We start from the raw sequence: 26,960 nt of genomic DNA, 5'->3' as shown, positions 1-26,960 counted from the left end.
TTGAATAAGAAAACAAAAGAGAGTTGTATATCACATGTGCATATTGCAGGCAAAACAAGGCCAGGTATAAGATACACGATGGACCCTGTATCCTAACCCCTTCACATGCAAGATATTTTACATTCAAATTACCAGTGAGTATCCATAACTGGTCCTGGTGGATAAGATCCCACCAGTTTGTTTGTGCAAATTGCAAAATATGCAATCCAGAGAGAGAGAGAGAGAGAGAGAGAGAATGTTGAAAAATATATATGTATTCCCCAGAGAGCATCGAGTGGGGCAGAGTATATATATGGCTGACAAAATTGGAATCACTTGTATAAAAAGAAGAGTTTGATTAAGAATAAGAATATTAGAGAATTCCTTAATCTATGCGATGGGGAAGATGACCGTGGAAGGAGACACAAGTAGTGATAAAATGACGGGTGGAAAGCCTATGTTTCTTTCATGCATGGCCTTAATCGACTCTGTCTTAATTTGTGTGGTGACAAATGGCAATATTGATTTATTATAATTAGTGAGGACATGACAAAAACAAAGGTGGCTATTAGCACAAATCATCCCCCATTTGTATAGTGTACACTTGCAATCTAATGTATATAGTATTAAAGACTAAATATATTAGATGGAATTTATTGGTTTGTGTTGGGCAAGATTTAGATGTGCTCGAGTACTATCTTGTATTTTTTGCTGCACTAGTTCAACAATTGTCCAATTTACTAACTAGCCCTTAGATTGGTTGGTTTTCTTTGTTTTTAACGGCAAAGTTTTTTCAAGTTCAAATTTCTATTTCTTTATTGGTACTACAAAAAATATTTAAGGTACCAATCACACTTAAGGAATCATTTCTTTGTATACACTTAGGGACCATGAGTTTTGGTTCCCGACATGTGCGCTCGAAGTGGCCGGAATGGCCAGCAATCTCCGAAGTGTGTGGTAAGAGCTGAACCAGGCACACCGGACTAAACCATCTGAACAAGTAATTTCGAGGTGCACCAGATTGGAAAATGGGATATGTTTGCTCGAGAGGGATATAACTGAACCGCAATTGGATATAACTGAACCGCAATTAGAAACACATCTCGATTTTTATGCATTCTTGATTTGATGAAATTGGTGTGCGCCTCAAGTAATCACAATAATAAGAGGAAGGAAATCTCAGATTTCCTCTAGGATTATCTTCGTTAATCAATGATTACTATCCTTAAAAGTACACATAGACTCATTAAGGTTCTCTCTGAAGTTATCGCATACAATTGCTCTTAAGCATGCTGCCTGAATTCTAGTACTAACTTACCAACTTGATTGTTAGAGAGTGTTTAAGCTATAACATCGGTGCCTAGATTTTTTAGGCTCAATTGTATACGAAAGTGTGAAAATTTGGTTCTAGCACACATTAATCACAGTTATACATGTTTTTTGAAATTGGTAAGGAGAGATACTTCTTTTCAAGTCTTCAGACGATTGGAATGTGGTGTCTAAAAGACACTATATGATTCGTTGTCTAATAAGGACTCTATGTGTACCCGTTAGATCATTTCACTTACCTAACAACTCAAACTATGGTTTACTACGTATTTGAATTACTTGTCTAATACGACCATACATCTTCATGACCTAATAGTTTTGGTTGTATATACTGGATCAGTTTAAAAATTAGATAAATATGATCATGCGCGTCATTAAATATTAAATCCATCAGAAGATCGACAAAATAATCATATAATTTACTAGTTTTTGCATCTAAAAGTTTCATTTTTTTCTTATCCTCTTAACGTCATAATATGGAGAGAGACAGAAAGAGAGGAGTCACAACCACCAAACTTTACATGCATCGATGCGACAAAGGAATGGTCATTGTCAACGACAATGAGGTGTTTCATATGATTTCTTTCTCTCACTCTCCAAAATAAAGATGACCAATCAACTAGCTAGATCCATTTTCATACACATGTCGATTTTATTCTTTTGGACCATGAATTTTTTCCAAATTCATTTTCATAAATACTTCAGTACAACATCTGTAGTTGCTGCATACATGTGTAACTATTGCTATATAGGAACATTGTGATAATGAAGTTCACATGAAAGGAAAGTGATGCATGCACAAACTAAGTGGTTTCTCCTTCACATTCTAATATAAAAAATGCTACTCTTATCACATTTTTCATACTATACTTGTACAATCTCTTTAATAGAGATGAGACTCATGTATTGGTGGGCTTTACCTCTATTACATAGATGATACAAATGTGATATGAAAAATGTGATAAGTGTAGGATTACTCTTCTAATATATGATGCGACTTAAAAAAGGGGGATAAATTACATTTTACCATCTTAAATTGGGTTGCATAACAAGATCTTTTAAACATTGCAATGTCATATATTAACTTACAAATTCATTGCAATGTGAAACCTCCTATACTCAATCTGTTAATTTGACCATTAAATTATGACGCATTAGTTGTGGGTCTCACATTTTTACTGATGAGATGTCATTTTTGTACTACGTAGACAAACAACCAATTAAAATTATATGAAGATGCAATTAAAATTTGTTATGTTTTGGTAAAAAAAACATTGTTTATACTATTATAAATCAATTTAATTTTTACATTGTGCCTGTATCAAGATTTAAGGATGGGCAAAATACTCGCGGGTATGGGTAACCACAGTAATTCGCCCAATTATACTTAACGGGTACGGTTATGTGTAACTATTTAAATAAATAAACGGTAATGAGTATAAATTTTTATCCGTGAAATATATCTGGGTGAACATGGGTATTACCTGCAGGTACAAATGGGTACCCATTTAACAATTTGTATTATCTGTAAAATTTATAAAAACAAAATTGAAAACCCTAAGAACTATTTGACGAGTGGACAACTGAGACCCTTCACAATATAATGAGTTAATTTCGCTCATGATTTCTATTGATTTCTTTGTTACATTTTAGTTCATTTAAATCATATAAATACTTAATTTCCCACTATCATGAGATCATATGACCGCTTATTTCATTGGTCGATCATGAGTTAAAAAGTTTTTTTCTCAATATTTACCTTTTTTCTGCTATTAATTCCAAGCCATGAGTGAGCTACAGAAGAACTAGGCTTAGTGAGAGGTTAATAGGGAGGAGAGTTCGAAGCTTTTGGGATGACGAGTTTTAGGTAAGGGTGGGCAAATGGGTACAGGAACTGTAGGTTGGGGTGGGTAATCAAGGTTTGGGGCGGGTACGGGCTAGTTCCTATTTTGTAAAAACAGAAACGGGGCGGGGCGGGCCTTTGAAATTTTCAATTCAGGCCGGTTTCTGAAGTATAGGAACTGTGGGTACTCGGACCAGCCCGTTTGTAGTTAGAATGGACGGATGAGATTGAAGAGATCATCTATCCATCCAATCTGAATCGTTGGTTTTAGGTTTCCTCGTCCTCAACCAATCGAATTCGACTGTCACTGTCACTCTGTCGATCGAGTCTCTCTCGTCATCTGCAGTGCGTTGTCCCCTTCCTTTCACCACCCCGACAGCACGACAGCCCAGGTGACCACCATCTTCTTGATTTGTCACCTTTCTCTCGCCGTCTCGATTTGACATCCTAGGGACCAGACTTACAGAACCTAGCCACCCCACTACCCATCTTCTCGATTTGTCACCTCTCATTCGTCGTCTCGAGTGCGTCGTCCTCTTCCCTCATCGAGGAGGAAGAGATTTAGATCCTTCAGGTTTACTCCAAGGAAATCAGCAAGCGCATGCTCGACATCTCAGAAGAAAGTGAAGGGAAAGTAAGTTCAATAATCATTGAAGAGTTTTGCGTATTCAATCTATACTATCATGTCATTGATTATAGTCTTCGGTAATTTATTTTCTTTGAAGAGATAAATAGGAATTGAATTTTTCAAGAGATAAATAGGAATTGAATTTTTGAGCAAGAATTTCTTTTGTTTAAAAAAGGTAGGATGAATGCCTTTAATTGGGTATGATTATTGCATGAGTGAATTAAGATTTTAAAAGTTCTTACTGGTGCTTACTTGTTTAATCACAAATTTAGAGGTCGTCATGCTTCCAAAATAACTGAAGAGGAAGAGGATGAAGAATGCCTTAAGGAGGAAGAAGAAGGTTTGGCTGGGGCTGGAACCACACAATTGTTGACACAACCTTCTTGTGAGAGAATTTTCTTAAATCTAGTTGATTTTCCTAACTTTCAGAAGGTTGTATTCAAATGACTTACTTCACAGTTTAAAGTTTAAGACTTTTCCTTTTTCCTTTTGTCTCAGGGGAAGATGAGGGATTACCAATTGGCTGGTTTGAATTGGCTCATACGACTCTACGAAAATAGAATAAATGGAATCCTTGCAGATGAAATGGTAAGCACTGATTTACGGCTAATAGGGTTAAATCTTTCCTTTCTTCCATGTAATGAATTGTGTATATATTTTGTGTGAGCTGTCTTAATGATGAATATGTTTTGTTCTCTTCCATCAGGGGCTTGGTAAAACATTGCAAACCATCTCCTTATTGGGATACATGCATGAGTTTAGAGGAATAACTGGCCCTCATATGGTGGTTGCTCCAAAGTCAACTCTTGGAAACTGGATGAATGAGATTCGACTTTTTTGCCCCATCTTGCGTGCTGTGAAGTTCCTTGGTAATCCTGATGAAAGAGTAAGTCATTTTGGTGTGATTTGTATGGGTGAGTTATTTATGTTTTGGATACTCTGTTCTAGATTTCATTACTTTCTATATCTTGCAGAAGCATATACGTGAGGACCTACTGGTTGCTGGGAATTTTGATGTATGTGTTACAAGTTTTGAAATGGCCATCATGTGTGCTAGGTCACTCTTAGCTTTGTATTAGGGCTTTCATATCGAGATCTATTCGTATTTATCATGGATTTCTTGTGATGCCTATATACCTAATGACCTGCTAAATATTTAAATTTTGTTAATTTAGCTATATGCTTCAATTTTATGTGGATTATATTATATGGGTTTCTGTTGTGAGTATTGATCTACTGAGTCTTGATCTGCTTTGTTCAGAGATGTTTATGCTCAAGATTTTATAAGGAAGTGGGTGCATTTGGAATTGGAAATTTTTCGAAATCTTTCCTATTGCATTGTCTGGGTTCCCTATTGCATAATTTGGGTTTCCTATGCATAATCTACTGCACTAGTGAATTTGTGCAATTAGTGCAAATTCCAGTTTTTTTTTTTTTTTTTTTTTTTTTTTTAAAAAACAAAAAAGAAAGACCCGTGGACCCGGCCCGATCCGGCTCGTTTCAACTGGGCTGGGTAAGGTTCGGTTCCTATATAAGAAAATATAATTCCCGACCTGTCTCCTTTGCACCCGGGTCCGGTCCGGTCCCTTCAAATTTAGGCTCGGCCCGGCCTGTGCCCACCCCTAGTTTTAGGGTTTTGAAACGCCACAAAGAGTAGTTGAGGGGATCTTAATTCGTCCCAGATGAGAGATTTTTTAGTATGGTCGGCTCACGAGATGGTATACCACGTGTCACTATACAAATGGTGGGATATGTGTGTTAAAATGTTAATAACTTAAAAAATAAAATTTCCTACCACTTACATAAAAACACGTTATATACCACTTGTTGTATTCCCATCACAGTAAAGAATTTCTCGTCTGAGAGGTCTGCTATTGCGGCACGAAAAAATTTCGCTCTGTTTAAATAACTCCTACTTTTTAGGGCTTTTTTACTTGTTAACAAACTTCGTGATATATATTTATTTAAACTGTCTAAAAGAACTAGGAAGTCACAATGATGTCTAAAAGAACTAGGAAGTCACAACGAATAAAAATATTCCTAGACCGTTGTGGCCTTAACTTAAATTTGTAGAGAAATTTAAATCGCATCCACTATAGGGAAAGGAAAAACAAATATCTCTCCCCTAGTGCAACTAAAAATATTGTCCGTATACTATTATTTCAATTTCTGTAGTGGTATGAGGACTTACGGATTTGAATAGAGAAATGCATGTTAATGTACCTATTGTGAGAATGTGAAGGTAAAAGAGTTCTACATTGGTGAAAAAAGAAACCTTACAAGAGCTTACAAGAGGTTGGGTTACTATCCATATTGCCAATTGGTTTTATAGTGGAACCGGAACTTTTTTTATGATATTAGAACAGATTGGCCCATGTGTGAAACCCAACCCATGTCACCCAATTCATGTTGTCCACATATGTGTTTGGCTTGAAAATTTGCCACATGTGAAAGGAAAAACCCTGCAAGTGCTTATAAGAGGTTGGGTTACTCCCCTTATTGCCAATTGGTTTTATGGTGGAACTCCAATTTTCTTCACCTATAACAATGTTCAATTATCAAAGAAAAAGAAAATTATGACACTTTTTTTTACTTTCAATGTGTTAAAGAAACAAACGGCAAAAAAAATTGGGTAAATGGTCAAATGGGTATGCTATTACAGTTAAATGGGTACATGGATGTAAGTATGATTAACCAATTATAAACGGTTATGGGTATAAGTATACCCGTTTATGCAATTACCTAACAAGTAAACGGTTATGTGAGTAAGAACTTAAATTGTTATGGGTAAATAACTACCATTACCCATTCTCCATAACCATTGTCCATCCCTAATCAAGATATGCATCAAGAAGTACACACACAAAAAAAGGAAAAAAGGGCTATTGTTAGTCTTTAGATCCTATTTATTTCATTGTTAAGTGATTAGTTCTAGCTCGAAAATCCAATTTATTTGACCTTCGAAACTCTAAATACAATCCATTTCTTATCACTTTTTTCCTCAAAGTTTCTTGTTTCGGATGACACGTTATTGATTATGCTTCGGATAAGAATTCCAACTATTGCAGTGCAATAACATCCTCCACCTTATGCCAAACACTAAGTCGATTGATGTGTGTGCATGTGAAAACCTAAGTTATATTTTGAAGCTTACCAAACATCCACTTTGTGCCTTTAGACCGTCTCCAATTTTTGGGTTAAAACTTAAAATTTTTAACTCAAAAAATTTTGGTTTTAACCGAGAAACAGTTTTTCTCTTTCAACCCTTATAGGTTAAATTTTTAGCTCGAGATTATTAAAGAATGAATTTATGATGATTTTGTTCTTAAAGTAACTTTAAAAAAAATATGTAGATTATTATAATTTAATTTTATGAACATTTTAACCTAAAAATATTTAGATTTCGATAAATATTGAAAAATCACTAAATTGACACCATAAAACTCATGAAATGCTATGAAAGAATATGAAACACATAAATTTTTTTTAAATTACTTTAGTCGTTGGATATAAATTTGGACTGTTAGATCTTTTTTTTTTCTTTTTTACTGTTGGATTTGATCATATTAGATCTTAACCGTTGAATTCAATGAATTTGTAAATATAAAACTAAAAAAGGTACACATATATAGTGGGTCAGCCTCACTAACCCGAGGGGGAATCCTATGCTAAATTTGCCCCAGAAATGAGTTTTTGGTTCAAACTCATCTTTGCCCCAAGGGTTAGAGCAAATTAGGCTAAATTTAGAACCTAAAATTTGAGTTTTACTCAAAGTTGGAATAGGTAAAATTTTCTCTGCATAATTGAGTATTTAGACAATAAATATTTTACTTTTTGCATGTAAAAAGTTAATTTTTTTTAACCAAAATATCTAAATAATACAATACTTTTCGGAAACTATTAGTAAAATGAAACGTACTTTTTACTAAAAACAATTGCACCAAAACGCCACTACTGTTCATGAAAGGAATGAAACATAGCAACAAAAAACAAAAAGAAAACTGCTTTGATAAAATGATTTGTTCATGATATGCGTGATATGATCATATGATAAATGGTGGCCAGTGATCAATTGGTAAAAAGTACTGATGAACTTTGAACCAAAAGATTAGTAACTGCCTCCGATCCCCATCCCTCATTCAATGACAAAATCTCAACTTCCACATACAAACAATCCCCTGGCCGGCTAACTTCACATGCCACCAAAACGCAACTCACACACTAAAACCACACCACACCCGCTGTCTCTCTCTCTCTCTCTCTCTCTCTCTCCCTCCTTTTATATGATATATCAGCTAGCCTTCTATCTGTCTTACCTGATCAAGAAAAATCAGCAAAAAGGCGATATGAAAAGGGATTAGACCCTTTTGTAGCTTGAAAAGGTTTGTTGAATCAGAACTGCTTCTATTGCCTTATTGCTCTCCTCACCTTTTTTCTGATTTATATCTATCCATCCACCTCTTTTCTGATTGTACAGCAGAAGAAAAAAGCCTGAATACTGTTAGGTTCAGTCTCTTTTCCCCCAATTTTGACTTCCAATTACACTTTTTTTCCATTTCATTTTTGGAGATGCGAGTTCACTCCTCCTGATCAGTCTCTTTTCCCCCATGTCAAGAACCATAAATTCTATGTATAATTATTAATTTTCCCTCCCTTCAGAAAAAAAAAAAAAAAAAAGAAGCTGAACTCTCTATTTTGTTCCCATTCATAATATTTCCAGAACAATTCTCCCAACCCTACTAAAAATTTTAAGTTTCCCAATGCTAAATCTACCCACTACCAGTCTGGTCTCTTTCCTTCTGAACTCCTCCGAGTAATTCCATCTTTTCTTTTAAAGCAACAAATTTTCTACCTTTTTTTCTAAATTGTCTTCCCTTCTCTTTTCCCTCCCAATGATGCAATTTACTGAGACACCACCACCAACGTCCTTGCACCAAATTATCCCCACACCCTATTCCAATAACCTCCAAATGATGAACAAAAACCAAACCCACCGTACGCGCCCGTGGCCCGGCTTCCCGACCCCAAAGTCCCTCGGAACAAACTTCGGCGACGCTAACTGCATGGAGCAGCTGCTTGTCCACTGTGCCAACGCCATCGAAACCAACGACGCCACCCTCACCCAGCAGATCCTCTGGGTCCTCAATAACATCGCCCCACAAGACGGCGACTCCAACCAGCGCCTCACCTGCGCGTTTCTCCGTGCCCTCATAGCCCGCGCAGCCCGAATCGGAAGCTGCAAGGTCCTCGCAGCCATGGCCAACTCCCAAGCCAACTTCACCATCCACACTCACAAGTTCTCCGTCATTGAGCTCGCCTCCTTCATCGACTTGACCCCGTGGCACAGGTTTGGATTCACCGCCGCAAATGCAGCAATTCTAGAAGCCGTTGAAGGGTATTCTGTGGTTCACATTGTTGACCTGAGCTTGACGCATTGCATGCAAATCCCAACTCTTGTCGACGCCATTGCCAGCCGTCAGGACGCTAATGTGAGTCCTCCGTTGCTGAAGCTCACTGTGGCAGGTACCACGGAGGACATTCCTCCAATGCTGGACCTCTCTTACGAGGAACTAGGTTTCAAGTTGGTTAATTTCGCCAGGTCCAGAAATATAGTTTTAGAGTTTAGGGTCATCCCGTCAAGTTACACCGACGGCTTTGCCAACCTGATTCAACAACTCCGCGTGCAAAATTTAGTATATGCGGAGAGTGGTGAGGCGCTTGTCGTGAACTGCCACATGATGCTTCACTACATTCCTGAAGAGACATTAACACTTCCGTCAATCAATCTGAATCCAAGCAGTAGTGGTTCGACTAGCTCTTACGCTTTCGATGTAGCATCGTCCTCTTCGAGTACTACTCCATCGCTAAGGACAATGTTTCTAAAAGCGCTTCGGGGTTTGGACCCAACGATTGTGGTTTTAGTGGACGAAGATGCGGATTTGACATCGAATAATCTAGTGTGTAGATTGAGGTCGGCCTTCAACTACCTGTGGATACCTTACGACACCGTGGACACATTTTTGCCCCGGGGAAGCAAGCAGAGGCAGTGGTATGAGGCGGATGTGTGTTGGAAGATTGAGAACGTGATAGCGTACGAAGGGTTTCAGAGGGTGGAGAGGCTCGAGCCGAAATGCAGGTGGGTGCAGCGGATGCGAAACGCCAACTTTCGAAGCGTTTTGTTCGGGGAAGATGCGGTTTCGGAAGTGAAGGCCATGCTTGATGAACATGCAGCTGGTTGGGGATTGAAGAGAGAAGATGAAGATGTTGTGCTTACATGGAAAGGGCACAATGTTGTGTTTGCCACTGCTTGGATACCTGCTTGAAATTCCTCAAGAAAATGATCTGACCAGTTAATTAATATAGAATCTCTCTTTTGTTTCTTCTTCTTTCTTGGTCTGTTATTTGATCTCTTTGGCTAGTAGCTAGCTTATAAATTAGTTAATGGTCATGTTTTACAACTAATTTTAACTTAGTAGATGAGAGCTTAAATTTTAATTAAAGTGGGGTTTGTGTCATATTTGGAATAATTTTGAACCATGCATTTGTGGTTATAATCTTCTGTGGTCTGCAGTAACCTAACAGATTAATCTTCCTCTTCTTTTCTGCAAAGTTCATCATGTTAAATTTTCATTTTACTTTTTTGTGGTTTTAACTTTCTTGCTAGTATGAATATTACAGAAACTTTGAAATGAATGTACCCATTGCCCAAGAAATCTCCAAGCAAAAGTAGTTAATGGGTGATTCAAGAAACCTTTGGTTTATAATTGTCTCTATAAAAAATAAATAAAATATGAGACTATTTAGTTATAGAATTGTATAAAAACAGATTGCCATAACCATAAAAGTATTATGAATCTATCTATTTGCTACATTAATTGGATGAACGAACTTTTAAGAATCACCACAAACTATTTTAAGGGGAGTTCCTCCACAATTTTGTGAAGCCAAGTATCTCTTTTTTGGATATGAAGCAATGAGGCAAACTATCTTATTAGGGGTTGTTTAACAACCATTTCATATTTAATTTTCAGTTTTTGGTTTTGGTTTTCACTTTTCACTTTTTTTTTTAAAACTGAAAACTGAAATATTGTTTGGTAACTATTTTTAGTTTTTAGTTTTTAGTTTTTTTTTTTCCTTTTAAAAAGGCCAACTTTGAAAACTTAAGCAAGTAGTTTTCGGTTTTTGGTTTTTAGTTTTCGTTTTTTTTTTTAAATTAAAAACTGAAAGTGTAATAACTCCTCCCTAATTTTACGATTTTTATAATTTTAAAGGTGTGAATTGGCCAAAATGCCCCAAGAGGCGAGGATATTGACTTTCGTTGACCAGCGTATAGCGAGACATACAAAACATTCTTTTAGCATATCCTTATAGTACTCGACGTTACAAAGCGTGGGCGCAAGCGGAATTGAAATCGAGGTTCCGATGAAGATTTTATGGAATTACAAAACTTGTGGGTATTTTAGTAAATTGGTATATCAAATTTTCTCTCCTAATAACTTGCAATTTAAAATCTATATACGTGCTTGTCTGACTACTTAGCAACACTCAACAACTAAGATCATATATGTTAGTTTACTCACAGTGGAAGTAGTCAATTCAAGGCTCAATTTACTAAAGTGTTCCTAGTTAACTAAGATCCAGTTTAGTGCATATTTTAACTCTAACAATCTTAGTTGCATGGACTTATCTATTTGCCAATAATGATGAATATATATCACAAGCAAAGAGTAAGATAAGTATACTTGAAAAGCAATAAATTGCACGGGATGTTTTTGGCAAGAAAAACCCACCTCTGGGTTAAAAAACCGGGGACTCTCCACTGAGTCCAATCCACTAGTGTGAACAAGATTCATACAAAGATCACACAAGTTCAATTCCTAGATCCCTATCTATGGAGCAACTTTACCTTTGTGCGACCTTACTTTATACAAGATGAACTCCTGCGGTCTTCACTAAGTGGCAGCTCCTCCTGAGCTCTTCACCTTGTGGCACCGATATCAACTCAAATCACGAAATTATATGATGTTATGATATGCATATAAAATCTAGATTCAAACTACTAGTGAGATTCTCTATTCAAACAGTTGAAGGAAGAATCTAACTTGAATCTAAAAGCTTGGTCTAAAAATTGATTTAAAGCTTAAAACCAGACCAAGAACTTAATGCAAAACCTTAAAACAACGCAACCCTAATATACAATGATTGGGTGTTTAATGCGAAGAAAGTTTGGCAGCTAGGGTCCTATAAATGAAAAAGAGGCAAGCTCAAAGCTTTGAAGACACTCTCTCATTATAAACCCCCAAGTTCAAATTGAAACCCTAAAGAACAAATATACCCAAGGAAATCAGATTTTCCATCAGTCAACTTGTCTCAAGGACACTTTTGGGCTGCAAAAGAAATCCAGGCAAATTAAAGACTAGAAATTTACTACTAGCAGAAAAATGTTAGTCAGCCCATGTGAGCTGTCTTAATTTGTGTACCTAGACATCTGGAAGTCAGCTTACAAAACTGACTAGATAATTAAACTAGACAGAATGCAACACAAATAAAGATATGAAATGAACATGCATAAACAAACCTTTTGAAGTGAGGTGAACCATGACCTTGAACATTTAATCCTAGTAGCAACATCTTATAATTAGATAATGTAGTCTAAAACTAAAATGAGCATGTGATACACAAATACAATATTTGACAAGGAAAGCCAAACACTTAAGACTAGATTTTATAGATGCCTTGATTCAGTTTTTGGCATCCATTTAGTGAAAATTCCAAGGTTTTAACATAGTTGACCACCTAGGCGGCCTGGTTGACTTTTTGGTTGACTGTTGACTTTCTCGTTAACTTTTTAGAAAATTTGCATGGGACCCTTTTTAGCATATTTTGACGCTCTGATTCCGAATCTACCGTCTGTTTTTCCAAATTTAAACATTTTAATTGAGTTCTACTAATGAGACCCAATATTATGTTTAGATGTGATTACCATCAAAGACTCCAGCTTTCTTAGCTTGAACGGATGTGATCTCGCAAGTATCCGTGAGTGAGTTTTTTCTTTTATATAGTATATATATTTATTTAGTTTCCATAAATATTTAATAATGAATTTTCTTCATGATGCCATAATTAAATTAAGGTTTATAAGAAAATTCGTAATGATAAGAATTATGAGATCATTATAAATCCTACAGAATGCCTTAACTATATTTACGGCCATGATAGTATTATGTTTACTAGAATGATCGATTTACCATTGCATGATCATATTTACGATATCTGCTCATTGTGTGTTTACACTGGTGTTTGTACTCGCCCGGGCCAGGGCGCCAACCTTCATGTTGATGTTCACATCGCACCGATATGCTCACCTTGGATCCATGGTAGGTGCCAGTTTAGTACTGGATTGTTATAGGCAATTAGGACTCGTATGCGATGCGCTTAGCACCAATCTTCATATGATCGTAGTACTAGAGCATAAATCATATTACACCCAGTCATGTTCATGTCAGAATATCTATGCATGAGATTATGTGTCAGCATATGTCAATGAGCACCCAATAGTTTATGTTCATTTATTCGAGTTATTGTGATTACCGTTTTTCATGTGTTTTATATGTTGAATATTGTGAATTATTGCATTCTTGTGATCTTACTATTTACGGTAAGTATTTTCATACTATACGTAGTATGCTATTTTTGGAAACTATATTTTGTTTTTCAACGAGGGATTATTACATTTTCGAAAAGGTTTTACAAAGCTTTATTTTTAGGCTCACTCACCCTTGTTTTTCACTCCTCCAAGTTTTAGTGGTGGAGCTTTCCTGTCAACGAGGATTCTTGAAAAATGTTGTTATAGGAGAATACTTTCGATGGTATAATTCTTCTTCTACTTTTACTGTACTATGCTTATGCTCTGACATCACATGTGAAATGTGTTTAATCCCGCTCACATGCACACTCTTACATTTAGTCACTTATAGGTTTAAATTTACTCACATTTTCCACATCACTACATTTTATGGCTTCATCACTTTCCTGGTGTCAGCCAACAAAGGTCAATTTGGAGTTTACGTAGACATTCCCAGTCGGGGTGTGTTAGAAAAAAGTTACAAAACAAGATTTCAGTTTTCAAGTTTCAACAAGATGAAAACTGAAAATAAAATGGTTAAACCGAAAATGAAATAGTTATCAAACGACCCATTAGTTAACCCTAGATAACCCATTTGTGTATTGCATTTCCATTTACCATTTGGGAACCTTTACAATTCTTTTTTTTTTGGCCAAATCAGATAAATGGTCCCCATGGTCGCAGGCTATACAGAAGATAGCCTTTATGGTAAATTTATGCCCAAAACTGAAACTTCTGTCATACCTCCATTAGTAATTTCACATGAGCCTCAAGTGTGAGGCTAAGATGGTCATTTCATCCTTTCCATAGTTGGTCCCCGTTTTTCGATTGAACTGCTCATTCTAGAAGAAGAACAATCATTCCTCATTACCATTGTATTACTATAATATAAGTCTTGAATCGCATCAGTTATGAGTTCCTATATAAGGGCTTCACCCATCCAGTTGATGACACAGTCCTGCCCACCCTTGTAAAAAATGTGCCATTTAAACCATTGAAATCGAAAACCAATGAAATAACAAAGGGCAAGCTACTATTTCCAAAATCACAAATTCCTTCAACTGTGTATCAGTCGAATTATGGATTTCAAACCATAACCCATCATTCAAAGGCAAATTTGTCGAAATGGGCAAGATTAAATTCGCCCAAAAATGGTACCCAGGATCCAAATTTTCCAAATTTCCCAACTTCTGCTCATAATTATACTTTAAATTCTTCTCAGCAAGGTAAAATGAATGCTCTTTAATTCACATGGTAACTCCCAATATATGTTGTCTATCAAATTCCTAAGATAAACAATTAGTGTTTGATTGTTCTTAAGCAAAGACTATGGAAAGGATGAAAGGGAAAGAGATGAAATGACAATCTTAGCCTCACTCACATGTAGGCTACTAATGGAGAAACATAAATTCTAATAGAGTTCACCACAGGGGTTTAAATCCTAATTTTTTTACCACATGAGTTATCTTTCGAGTACCTTATAACCACGAGGACCATTTATAAAATTAGGCATTTTTTTACTTATATGTGTGTGTGCATATATATGTTGATCATATACTAGTCGTAGTTTCTTAAGCTGGTCCACGTTTCGGGGACTAACCGTAAGGTTTCAAGTATATATGGAATCTAAAAAGATTAAGCCAAATTATGATTGGTTTTAGTTGATGAAATAAAGAAAAATATATTGATCGCAACCTTACAGTGTGAGTCCTACTACAAAAATGTATGAACTAACAGTACTGTAGATTTGTTTTCTCTCTGCTATGAGAATTATTGTTCTTCATTGCCAACCAACATCTTCTACCTTCAACCTCCTCGACATTAATTTGAAACCATATACCTTAAACTCTACAACCAAAAGATCTGATCGAATGGTATCTAGAGTGAATCTAAAAGGTCTTATTGGGCGTGTCAAAATTATATTGGCGCCCACAATTCTCCTTGCGAGTGTGCGAACTCTGTGTCAGTTCTTTGGGAAGCCTTGAGCAAGCCTTTAAGGTCTTTTAAACGAGATTGTTGTTTTCAGGCATTCCACTATTGGATTATACGAACAAATTGATTATTAAGTAGTTGTTTATTAGATTGTTTGCTTGCACCACAAGTAATTCAAGTTTCTTACCAAAGAACTGTGTCATAGACGAGTTAAATATATGTTAAGTTCTTTTCTATAATTTGTGACCAATGACTTTATATTTTCTTTATGTTGATGCCAAGAGACAACTACAAGCTGATCAAAATTAGGTCCAACTTTATTTGCAACTCTCACGTAAATGTAAAGGCAGAAAGGAAGATATGTTAGATAAAAAAAAGGAAAGGACTAAAAGTAATGGAAAGTAAATATTTGTCAAATTAAGTTAGGTGCTTGTTAAATACTTACAACAGAGAAATAACTTGAACAAAATAATAGTAATTGAAGGTACAAGACAATAAGGTAAAAGGAAATATAAAACACAAGCATTTGAGCAAGTTTAAACCTATTCGGACTAGTTCGCAAGCTGTTCGGGCAAGTTCTTGATACTAAAAGAAGTTCTTCAAAATGAAGTTGAAAATAGGCAAATCAATACTACATGTAAAATAGCAGAGTTATAAAGATAAATGTAAGGAAACACGAGGGTGCTAAATATATGAAAGGGACTTGTAAGAAAGTAGGCTAGAAAGAGAGCAAAGTTGTTTTTTGGTTGCTTGATTTGAGTGTCCTCGTCTTCAGCTTTTATGTTTCCTCCAGAATCCCTAAACTGCCTTCAGAAAGTAGTTTTCCTCTGTAAAAATAAACTAAAGTGTTCTATTAGAGCACTTCCCCCGAGGTGGGATAGGCCGTCACACAACCAAAAAAATGGCCCGGCACCTAGGTAAGTCTTTCCAGCCCAGCATATTGCCTGGCACCCAGCCCAAGCTGGTCTCTAAGCCAGCCCAAAATTGACAGACCTAGGGATCGGCCCATCTGATGCCAGGCTAAGGTCATGATCTGAAATCATATTTTTTTTTACACCAGGTCCCAGCAGAGGTCTGTCCATCGGAGATGGTGAAGAAAGAGATGTTGGGCTTGACTGCAACGGCAGAGATAACGGCAAGGGTGGAGCCGGAACCGAAGGCATGAGCTGCTAGAATCTCACCTATGGTGTTGTTGTTGTCGTCATCCCTATCTTCGATCCTGAACCAACCGCACTGGGCTTTGCATCTCAAGCTCCAGAGGTCGTGCCACTTCACTCTGAGGTTCCTCAATTAGGGACCGGAGAAGTCCAGTTTCCAATGCTACCACCACCGCCAGAAGCTGCAGCCTCGGCTTCTGCATCTCAAGCTGCTCTTGCCGGTGCTGAAGCCCAGCCTCAGTGAGTCCACAGTTCACGCCCACACACAGTGTCTTTCAATGTTTTTGTTAATTTTTTAGGAATTTACGCAATGATTCGAATTGTGTTGTCTTAGAAAGGCTTAAAGTAATGATCTTTGTTGTACAATATGCGAAGAGGATGGTGGTGGTGATGATGATGAAGGTGGTGGTGGGTTGGCGTGCTTTGATGTGCTTTGATGTACAATCTGTCAAATTATTAATTTTTATTATTTTATAATAAAAGTTAATAATATTTTAATAAAATTGACTAGGCTATTTAGTTTTAGGGGTGGAGATGCATTTGGCCTATTACTGTTTGTTAGAGTCTATCATTGTTCACTGAGTGGATAAATCGACTGGGTGCAGGCGCATTTGTGTTAGGGGTGGAATTGCTCTTAATGTTAGAGGTTTGTTCACCGACTTTATTGCCACGTGTAAAGTACTTTTGAACTTGGTTAGGCTGGTGCGTTGTTTCTTATGCTTTAAAGGCCCATTAATGTTTTACTTGGGAACAAACGGGTTGGGTCTCGATTAGGTCCCAATACATATTTTTAGTCCAAACATTGCCATCTTTAAACATGATTAAGCCATTAATGTTGGCTTTATTATGTTTAAACGTTTACCTTCGCTGGTTGGAAAGTACTTAAGGCGCAAACTTGTTGAGTGGTAGAGTTCTAATAGTACTCCAACTCCTCGGCTTATTATTTCGATATCTCAGAATTATCCTCGATCATAACTCTATCACCGTCGAGTCTCACCTTCTTCGACACGAACTAAGATTCTAAGCCTAGACTAATTATGCTACTGATTCACATTTCATCTAGAAACCAATCATGATCTTTTCATCCAAAATCCAATCCGAATCCTCCAACCAATTCAAATCTCATCAAAAGTCAATCCTGATCCTCAAACAAGCCTACTTTGCCTAGGACTAGGCCATGTCACCAACAATGCATTACTAGGTTGAGACTCACAACCTTTTTTTAGGTTGACTTCTAATTGCTCGACTGAAACCAAAATTTCAGGCCCAAACAAAATCATCTTGATCTTTAATCTAACGCCTCTAGACATATGGGTCGAGCATGCAAAACCGAATATACACTCATACAAAGTTGTGATATTTGATTTGGTTGGGCTCAACTCATTTACACCCTCTCTACTATGCGTGCTTAGCACCATTTTTTAAACAACCAATGGTGGATGCTAAAGAAGTAAAAGGAAATAAAAGAAGGATGATAATAGAGCATTTGATAAGCTTATCCGATCCAAATATAGGGTATGATTACAACATCTGTGAGTTTAGGTGCACCGAAGTATTATTGTGGTTGATGTCTGATAAAAGTATAACATCTGTTTCTTTAAATCTCACTAATTTATTTCAAGTTGCACTGAAAAGAAACAAAAATAATTATAAAAAGAAAAATGAATTGGGCCATCATGTTGTTGCACTTAGGATATTTGACACAATGTCATCCTATCGATTATTTCACATAAACCCAGCTCAACAATCTAGATTATTGAAGTTACAAACCTTACTGTAAGAGTTAAATCTTTCCTATTTTTAACTTCCTTCATTTTCCCTTCTCTCTTTGTTTATTTGCAATCCATTTTTTGTCTGATAAAAGAAACAGATGAACTGAAGCTGAGATCAACATTCAGTTTAACCAATTTCTTTTTTTTTTCACCCACTTTTTTTTTTCCTCTCAATTAAAAACACTGCAATCGCGACGAATATTACCGTTCTTGCCGGTCTTCACTCCGACACGGCCCAGCTTGGTCATAGCGGTAATAAAGGCCTGGTTAAAAGCTGCATTGTTTTTGGCCCACGTTCTTACCGTGGGCTGGGATCTGCTGTCCGTATAAAGGACCTGGTCCGAGGTAAATAATCCTTTCCCTTCCACAAGATTCTGAAAGTATACATTGTCAAACTTCCTGGGCGTGGTTGGGTCCATGTCGATGGCTATGTCGGGGTCTACATTTTTGGGACACATTTGTTGGAGCTGCGTTGCGTACGTTTTGTTCAGCGTGGGGTCCACTGGGTTACTGTAAATCCGATTTGAGAACTGGTTGCAATGAGAGAACCCAAGGGTGTGTGCCCCTGCAAATTAAACAGTTATTAATGCCTTTTAATTAGTGCATGTCAAGGAACCATAATGCTGCTTAGTAGCATATCAATACGAGGATATGTTCGATTGTTTTCCAACAAAGTTTGATGAAGAATAATTGATGAAGTACATATTCAAGAATCACAAAGTGTGATTCTCTAATATCAATACACATTATCTATTTTGATGATATATCTTTTTGAGTTGAAAACGATGTTCCTTGAAAGAGAAAAAAAAAAAATTCAAAGCACTTTAAATCATCTAAAAACTTGCAATTAAATTCTAAATATTGTAAGTCTTGTGTATGTTTAGAAAAAAAACTAATTAGAACTAATTCATACGCATGTAGATGACTGTTAGTTATCGAAGTAAGTAGATAGACTATCACTAGCATAGGTCTTAGGTTTTAGTGTATGATGTGTCCCATTGACGAGAACATAAAACACGCCTTACCTGAAAGAGCAACCATGTCAGCTTGGGATAACCCATGGGAAGCAAACAGGGAATTGAGCTGGTCCAAATTGAAGGTTGACTTGGGTAGCTTCCCATTTACACTTGTAGAAGTTGAGCTTAGTCCATCCAATCTTCCCAACTCAACAGAATATGAAGGTCCCCCAGACTGCATTGAGTTAACACATTTGATTGTAATTAACATTACCGTAATAAAAATGTAAGTAGTTATCACAACTACTCACACGTGCATGGCAAAATAATAATAGAGCAATACCCTTTATATTGTCGGACTTTAAATTTGAATCATACATTCTGACAAACGTTAACCTGATTGTTCAGATCATGATTTCAATTCATAATCTAGCAACAAACGAACATTTCCAATACCAAAAAGCAAAAAAAATGTTTTTTTATAGAGAAGAAAATATCAATTAAAACAAAGTCCTAGTGATTAACAAATTACCAAACCAATAACATCTCTGGTGGCCAAGGCAAGAATATCAGCACAAGAGACTTTGTTTTTGCATTGAGGAACTGCATCAACGGCTGCTTTCGCTTTGATCACCGTATCAAACCCATCTCCGGCTAATGACAGATTATCTGGATTGTCCTTTTCTGCCTTGTTGTTTGCAGTGGAAGCAACTATAACAGAAGCATCACATCCCTACATTGATTTCACAACACAACAAAACAAAGCTAAGATTTTGATCGAAATTTGGAAACCCGTGTAGAAAACTTGTTATAATTTCTAGAATTTAGGGTTTAGATAGCGTTTAAGTGATTACCTCGACAAAGCAATCGTGGAAGAAGAGACGGAGCGTTCCCGGAACTGTGACGAATGTTTGCTGGAATTTCTTAGTGACCGCATCTCTGACAATGCTTTCAACGTTGGGGCAGATATTGGCATAGTAGTTTGTTTTGAGCTGCGCCGATGTGGGACAAAGGAGTAGACACAAACTGATGCAAAGTGACCATACTAGAATAAGATGAAATCGACCCATTCGACCAAACACAGATATGAAGAGAGAGGGAGAGAGAGAAGAAGAAGAAGAAGAAGAAGCTGACTGAGATTTTGAATGGTAGGGTGGAGGAATATATAAAAGAGAGTTTTAACGATAAGTTCACGGTACTGTTTACTTTAACGAAAACCACATTTTTATACTAAAAGTTTTTCTTATATAAAAAAGAAGAGGGCGCTTGAGTCTATATGCGCCAGATGGATTGAAGAATCTTTACCTTTTTTTTAATATAGACAAGAAGGTTCATATTAAAGCAAATGCATTTGAACGTAGACTAGTTATAGTGTGTTCGAAAGAGACATTGATTTGGGCCTGTCAAATTTTCAGTTGCCGCCCCAGTTTACCTTGTTCTTACTGCTCTGCAACTTTGTCCGAATGTTTGAGTTTGTACTAAAATAATAAAATATAGTGATTTTAATCTAATACGTGGTAACAACCCTAATATAAAAATGATTAGAGAAAAGATGAAAACGTGGTCCAAATAAGGATAAAAGTGAGTTTGGAGGCGGCTAAAGTAGACACAACTAGATCGTAGACTGGACGTTAAGGTTCCTGTGGCCTAGCTGTGGCTTTCTAGACCAGAATAGTGTAATGGACCACCCACTTGGCATAGATCCAGTGTTATAAAACATGACTCATGACAATAGGGTTTGTAATTTGTTAAGTATAATTTAAAGTTTTTTTTTTGTTTGTTTAAGGTTAATAACGCGAGTTTTTTTTACAGATTAACAACTAAGTATTGTCTATATGATTAAGATAATGGGGAATGGCCAACCAAGATGGACCCGGTTTGTGGATAAGTACTGACTAAATTGCTAAATGCCTTCCCAAATTAGTTCTAGGTAGATAATAAAACAAATGGAATTATGCATTATCTATCGGATATAGACAATGATAATGTGTATGCCTAGTGATTACAGTAAACAATTATCTGTACTATAGGTGAATATATCAATTTTCTTTTAGTTGAAATCTCATTCTAAATAAGAATTTTGTGGTTTCGGAAAATCTAGTTACAAATGAATCACGAAGAGCTTTTTTCTCTTGTCCACCCGACTCTTGGGTTATAGAATGCTGATTCTAAGAATGAGTGATATTTCTTTCTGACTCTTACAACTCAACTCAAAAGCAGACAGCTAGCTACTGCGGTTCGCTTATTCTTTTTAGAAATCAAATGAATTTGGTCTTGCACATATGTGATGAAGGTAATAAACAAAGATGAGTTCTTTCTTTTATCATTTAGGAGTCATGCAAGATGAACGTCTAATGCACAATTTTGAATGAGAGACAAGGTTGGTAATCATCATTTCAACTTTGACTTTTTCGATCTATTTGTTGCTTTTCTTTTTGTGACTTCAAAAGTAGCTACTTCAACTTAAGCCACTTGAATTTTCGATTTTCCTTTTTATTTCATGAATTATATCTTCTTCTACATGTGGCATGTGTGGTTTTATTTTCATCTTCACTTGTAGGTTCTTACCTATTAGTTATGCTGTGTTTGAGAGGAGTTAAGTTTCATGTCCCATCCTCTTTTATTTGTATCTTATTGTTTCTTTTCAAGAGTAGTTAGGTTTATGTCCCCCCCTCTTTTGCTTGTTCTTTTTTTTTTTTTTTATGAGGGGAAGATTTATATCTCCACTGTTTAGGTGTAACTTTTTATTTTAATAAAATCTCCCTCGTACCATAGAAATTTCTTCAAAAAAATAAAAATAAATAAACGCTGCTAATAGCTAAAACCACAAATCCCTACATTGACTTAGAACCATTAAACAACATAAGAAGCATCTCTCTTCCAAATTAATTATTTAGTTTTGCTGTATGGCCTTGGAAATAATTAAACTACAAAGTAAAGGTTTGAGATTGTCCAAGAGAATATTACCGGATATGATTAGGAATACGGGACATCATTCACGCACGTAACTTGTATATGTTATACTATAGCCAGCATACATCTCATTCAATGTGTCAATGGCCCAGTTGTAAAGTTGCACCGTCACGTACTTTCTTGTCTGACCTAGGGCAGGTTGTTACTCTGGTTTGAACAAAGTCTTTGCTTACTTACTATAATTTAAAGGGAAATTGAATTGATCTGTATGTGGGGACTGGAAGCTTCCCCAAAAGTTATTAGTTAATTGCACAATTTTTTTTTTTTTTTTTTTTTGAAACGGAAGTTAATTGCACAATTTATAAACAAAAAGATATTGTAAGACCATCTCCAGACCTGGGCTAAAAGCCAAATTACCCCCCCCCCAAACACTCTCAAACCCATGCTAAAATTTTAGGCTAAATGCCAAATGCTATTTCTGGGCCAAATACCCCCCAGCTTTCCCCCCGGGCTAAATGCGAAATGTTTATCGGAATTTAAATTTTTTTAGATTAAAATGTTCATAAAATTAATTTACAATAATCTACATATTTTTTTTTAAATTGATTTAAGAAAAAAATTTAGGCTAATTTCATTTTTTAATAATTCCGGGCTAAAATTTTAGGGTAGAAGAGTTGGAGCAGAAAAGATGTTTCTAGGCTAAAAGCTAAATTTTCCGGGCTAAAAAATTTGGCTTTTAGCCCAAGGGTTGGAGATGGTCTAAATAATGGGTATGTTTGCCCACATGTGTATAGTTAAGTACCACATGTGTATAGTAATGTGTATAGTAAAGTATCACATGTGAATAATAAGTTTTGTAAGTTTCCATTGAAATGGCTCTATAAATAGAGCACTTAGATTGTTCAAATAAAGAGAACATTAAGAAGAGAAAAGGAAGAGAAAAACTTCTAATAGCAATAATATACATTACTTCCTCTGCAACAGCTTGTGTTGGTATAATACTCTGCAACTGCTTCGTTCCTGTCCCGAGTAAAGGTTCTCTCTAAATTTTGCCTATTTATAACACGTTATCAGCACGACTCTCTAATCATTTCTCATTTCCCTTCACCGAAAGAAAAAAAAAATGTTTCCTCTAAGGTTTTTACTGTTCTTCTTCTTCCTCTGCCTCAATTGCTGGGTATACTCTCGCGAAGAACTGTTTGCACCATGTTTACTTTTAGTTCTCCAACTAACAGTCACTTATATCTTTGATTTCTTGTTTGGTGTAGATATTGACTACTAACCCACTGATTATTTATGCAATCCAAAATTGAGTGGTTTTATCGCCTATCTTGGACTGCAGATCTAATTTTACTGCAAATTTTAAGTGGAGCGGTATAATCGCCCGCTCTATCCTGCATATTTAAATTTGCACGTTATTTAATTTTATCGCAATTTTAGGTGGTGTGAAATAATCATCCACCCTGCTTTACATATTTAATTTTATCGCAATTTTAGGTGGTGTGAAATAATCACCCACCCTGCTTTACATATTTAAATTTTATTGCAAGTTTAGGTGGTGTGAAATAATCGCCCACCCTGCTTTACATAATTAAATTTTATCGCAATTTAAATTTTATTGCAATTTTAGGTGGTGCGGTATAATCGTCCACCTTGCTCTACATATTTAAATTTTCCTGTTGTTTAAAGTGGTGCGATACAATTGCCCTTCTCATTAATTATGTAAATCTCGGGCCTGAAGTTTCGAGTACTTATCATTTTGGCCTGAAGATCAAAATTTGTAAGAACCAGAAGTTCTAACAATAAATTTCTCCAGTACACATAATATTGCAAGTTCTTACACATCTCATTTTTCTTTCAGAAAAGAAAATGGAAAACTTGGCAAAGCTTGATTTCGCTGCCCTGGACATTACTGGAAAGAATTACCTTACTTGGGTACTGGATACCAAGATCCATCTGGAAGCAGCGAATCTTGGAGATACCATCAAGGAAGAGAGCAGCTCATCCTCTCAAGATCGAGCAAATGCCATGATTTTTATTCATCGTCATCTTGATGAGGCACTAAAGAGCAAGTACTTAACGGTTGAAGATCTGTTAGCCCTCTGGAATGCCTTGAGAAGCAGATACAATCACCAAACAACGGTGATTTTTCCAAGAGCTCGCTATGACTGGACTCACCTAAGGATCCAGGATTTCAAGTCAGTGGCTGAGTATAATTCAGCGTTGTTCAGAATTACCTCTCAGATGAAGCTCTGTGGGGATACTATCACTGAGGAGATGTTATTGGAAAAGACTTTCAGCACATTCCAAGCCTCTAACATGGTACTGCAGTAGCAATATAGAGCGCGAGGCTTCACTTAATACAACCAGCTGATATCTGTGCTCCTGGTAGCTGAACAAAACAATGAGCTCCTGATGAAAAACCATAATTCCCGACCTACTGGATCAGCACCGTTCCTAGAAGTGAATGTTGCTTTCCTTGAAAGGGATACCATATCCTCCCGTGGAAATAATTACAAACGAGGACGTGGCCACAAGTAAGGCCGGTGGAAAGGGAAAGGCAAGAACCATGATGTCCAGTTTCACAACCAGTTTCACAACCAGGTTCCAAGGCATAATCAGGCCCGAGCTTTAAAAATACAAATCACCAGAAAGGAAAAGCCCATGTGAACACTCCTAGAAATCATGAAGGAGGTTGCCATAGGTGTGGTGGCAACAGACATTGGGTGCGTACTTGTCGCACCCCAAAGCATCTGGTGGAGCTGTATCAAGCCTCCTTCAAGGAGAAGGGTGTCGAGATCAATTTCTTCGACCAGGCTCAACCAATGGAAACCCCTGATCCAGGTGACTAATTTATCAGGACAGTTAAACACAACCCACCTGGATGCTTCAGACTTTATTAATGAAAGAGGGAATGAAGTTTATGGGTCCGATTGAATTATTTATGTTTAATGTACTCCTGTTATTTGTACTTGTGGTTTAATGCTCGCATTTTCAATTCAATAAAAGTAGTATTCCAGTATGAATAAATTGCTTTTTCTTTACTCAGAGATCATGGATAAAAATTATGATTATTCTCAAAACAAGATCAATGGGTGAGACTTTTGTCTTGCAGATAGCGCAACCACGCATTCAATACTTCGAGATCGAAAGTATTTCTCGAATTTGGTACTTGCAAAAGTAAAGCTGACAACAATATCAGGGCAATCAGATGTAATTGAAGGCTCAGGAAAAGCCCGGATTATGTTACCAAATGGAACAATATTGTCTATAAAGAATGCATTATATGCTACTCGGTCCATTCGAAATTTGTTGAGTTTTAAAGACATACGTCTAAATGGATACCACATTAAAACGAAAAGTGTAGAAAATGTGGAATATTTATGCATTACCTCCAATGATATCCAGAAGCGTATATTGGAGAAGTTGCATGGTTTATCGAGTGGATTGTATTATACATACATAAGGACAGTTGAGGCATATACTGTTATGAACCAGAAGTTCATTGATTCAAAGGTTTACATGCTTTGGCATGACCGTCTAGGTCATCTAGGATCTACCATGATGTGTAGAATCATTACCAACTCTAATGGACATCCATTATTGAGCATACATATCGATGTCTCAAATGATAACCCTTGCAAGGTTTGTTCCCAAGGGAAGTTGGTAATTAGACCATCACAACTAAAGGTTGATGATGAAGCACCATCATTTTTGCAAAGAATTCAAGGGGATATTTGTGGACCTATTCAACCACCTTGTGGACCATTTCGATATTTTATGGTTTTGGTTGATGCATCTACCTGATGGTCATATGTTTGCCTATTGTCTACTTGAAATGTAGCTTTTGCGAGACTTCTTGCTCAGATAATTAAGTTGCGAGCACATTTCCCAAATCATCCCATTAAGTCCATTCGACTTGATAACGCTGGTGAATTTACGTCTCAAACCTATGATGATTATTGTATGGCACTGGGCATTGATATTGAACACCCTGTTCCTTATGTCTATACTCAAAATGGTTTAGCAGAGGCATTTATCAAGCGACTTCAATTAATAGCCCGTACTCTACTCATGAAAACGAAATTGCCAGTCTCTGCATAGGGACATGTCATATTACATGTTGCATCATTGGTTAGATTGAGACCTATAGCCAACCACCAATATTCATCAATACAACTCGTGTTTGGACAACAGCCAAACATTTCCCATTTACGAGTTTTTGGTTGTGCTGTTTATGTGCCTATTGCACCGCCACAACAAACTAAAATGGGACCTTAGCGCAGACTGGGAATTTATGTGGGTTTTGATTCACCATCTATCATTAGATATTTGGAACCTTTGACTGGTGATATGTTTACATCTCGTTTTGCTGATTGTCATTTTGATGAGATAGTTTTCCCATCGTTAGGGGAAGAAAAGACCGTTCTAGAAGAACGGCAAGAACTGACATGGGTTGTTCCTACCTTATCTCATTTTGATCCACGAAGCACTCAATGTGAAAATGAAGTGAAAAGGATTGTTCATCTTCAAGGTATCGCTAATCAAATGCCAGATGCATTTAATGATGCTTCGAAAGTGACAAAGTCACATATACCTGCTGCAAACGCACCTGCAAGAATTGATGTCCCTGTTGGACAAAATAAAGTGGCAGTGAATGATTCATCCAGTGCACGCCTGAAGCGTGGTAGACCCCCAGGTTCAAAAGATTCAGCCCCTCGAAAGAGAAAGATGAGGGCACAATTGAACCCAAATGATATCATTTAAGAAAAGAAATTGAATGATAAATCCATAATTCATGATTCTGTACTTCCAGAAAAAGAAAA

The 26,960-nt window shown here is 36.6% G+C and overlaps 4 protein-coding genes across 4 annotated transcripts; 3 read left to right on the top strand and 1 right to left on the bottom strand.

The window, feature by feature from the left end:
* Positions 1-3,628: 3,628 nt before the first annotated feature.
* Positions 3,629-4,858, top strand: LOC126601579 (ISWI chromatin-remodeling complex ATPase CHR11-like). The gene is made up of 5 exons (XM_050268312.1): positions 3,629-3,785; positions 4,052-4,164; positions 4,278-4,367; positions 4,486-4,665; positions 4,754-4,858. The coding sequence occupies exons 3-5, from the start codon at positions 4,284-4,286 to the stop codon at positions 4,856-4,858; spliced, it is 369 nt and encodes a 122-aa protein (XP_050124269.1). The 5' UTR covers positions 3,629-3,785; positions 4,052-4,164; positions 4,278-4,283.
* A 2,955-nt stretch (positions 4,859-7,813) lies between these two features.
* LOC126600159 (scarecrow-like protein 32) lies at positions 7,814-10,294 on the top strand. Its single transcript, XM_050266713.1, has 2 exons — positions 7,814-8,161; positions 8,257-10,294. The coding sequence occupies exon 2, from the start codon at positions 8,672-8,674 to the stop codon at positions 10,100-10,102; it is 1,431 nt and encodes a 476-aa protein (XP_050122670.1). The 5' UTR covers positions 7,814-8,161; positions 8,257-8,671; the 3' UTR covers positions 10,103-10,294.
* A 7,795-nt stretch (positions 10,295-18,089) lies between these two features.
* LOC126600173 (peroxidase 51-like) lies at positions 18,090-20,403 on the bottom strand. The gene is made up of 4 exons (XM_050266734.1): positions 20,076-20,403; positions 19,754-19,954; positions 19,291-19,456; positions 18,090-18,830 (listed from the first exon to the last, which is right to left on the bottom strand). Exons 1-4 carry the CDS (start codon positions 20,289-20,291, stop codon positions 18,436-18,438), a joined length of 978 nt encoding a protein of 325 aa, XP_050122691.1. The 5' UTR covers positions 20,292-20,403; the 3' UTR covers positions 18,090-18,435.
* A 2,701-nt stretch (positions 20,404-23,104) lies between these two features.
* LOC126600179 (uncharacterized) lies at positions 23,105-24,589 on the top strand. The gene is made up of 2 exons (XM_050266746.1): positions 23,105-23,169; positions 23,996-24,589. The coding sequence occupies exon 2, from the start codon at positions 24,004-24,006 to the stop codon at positions 24,466-24,468; it is 465 nt and encodes a 154-aa protein (XP_050122703.1). The 5' UTR covers positions 23,105-23,169; positions 23,996-24,003; the 3' UTR covers positions 24,469-24,589.
* Positions 24,590-26,960: the final 2,371 nt, after the last annotated feature.

This window comes from Malus sylvestris, chromosome 2 (genome assembly GCF_916048215.2).
Source record: "Malus sylvestris chromosome 2, drMalSylv7.2, whole genome shotgun sequence".
In the NCBI taxonomy this organism is placed as follows: Eukaryota; Viridiplantae; Streptophyta; class Magnoliopsida; order Rosales; family Rosaceae; genus Malus; species Malus sylvestris.
This window is presented reverse-complemented; position numbering and strand designations above follow the sequence as displayed.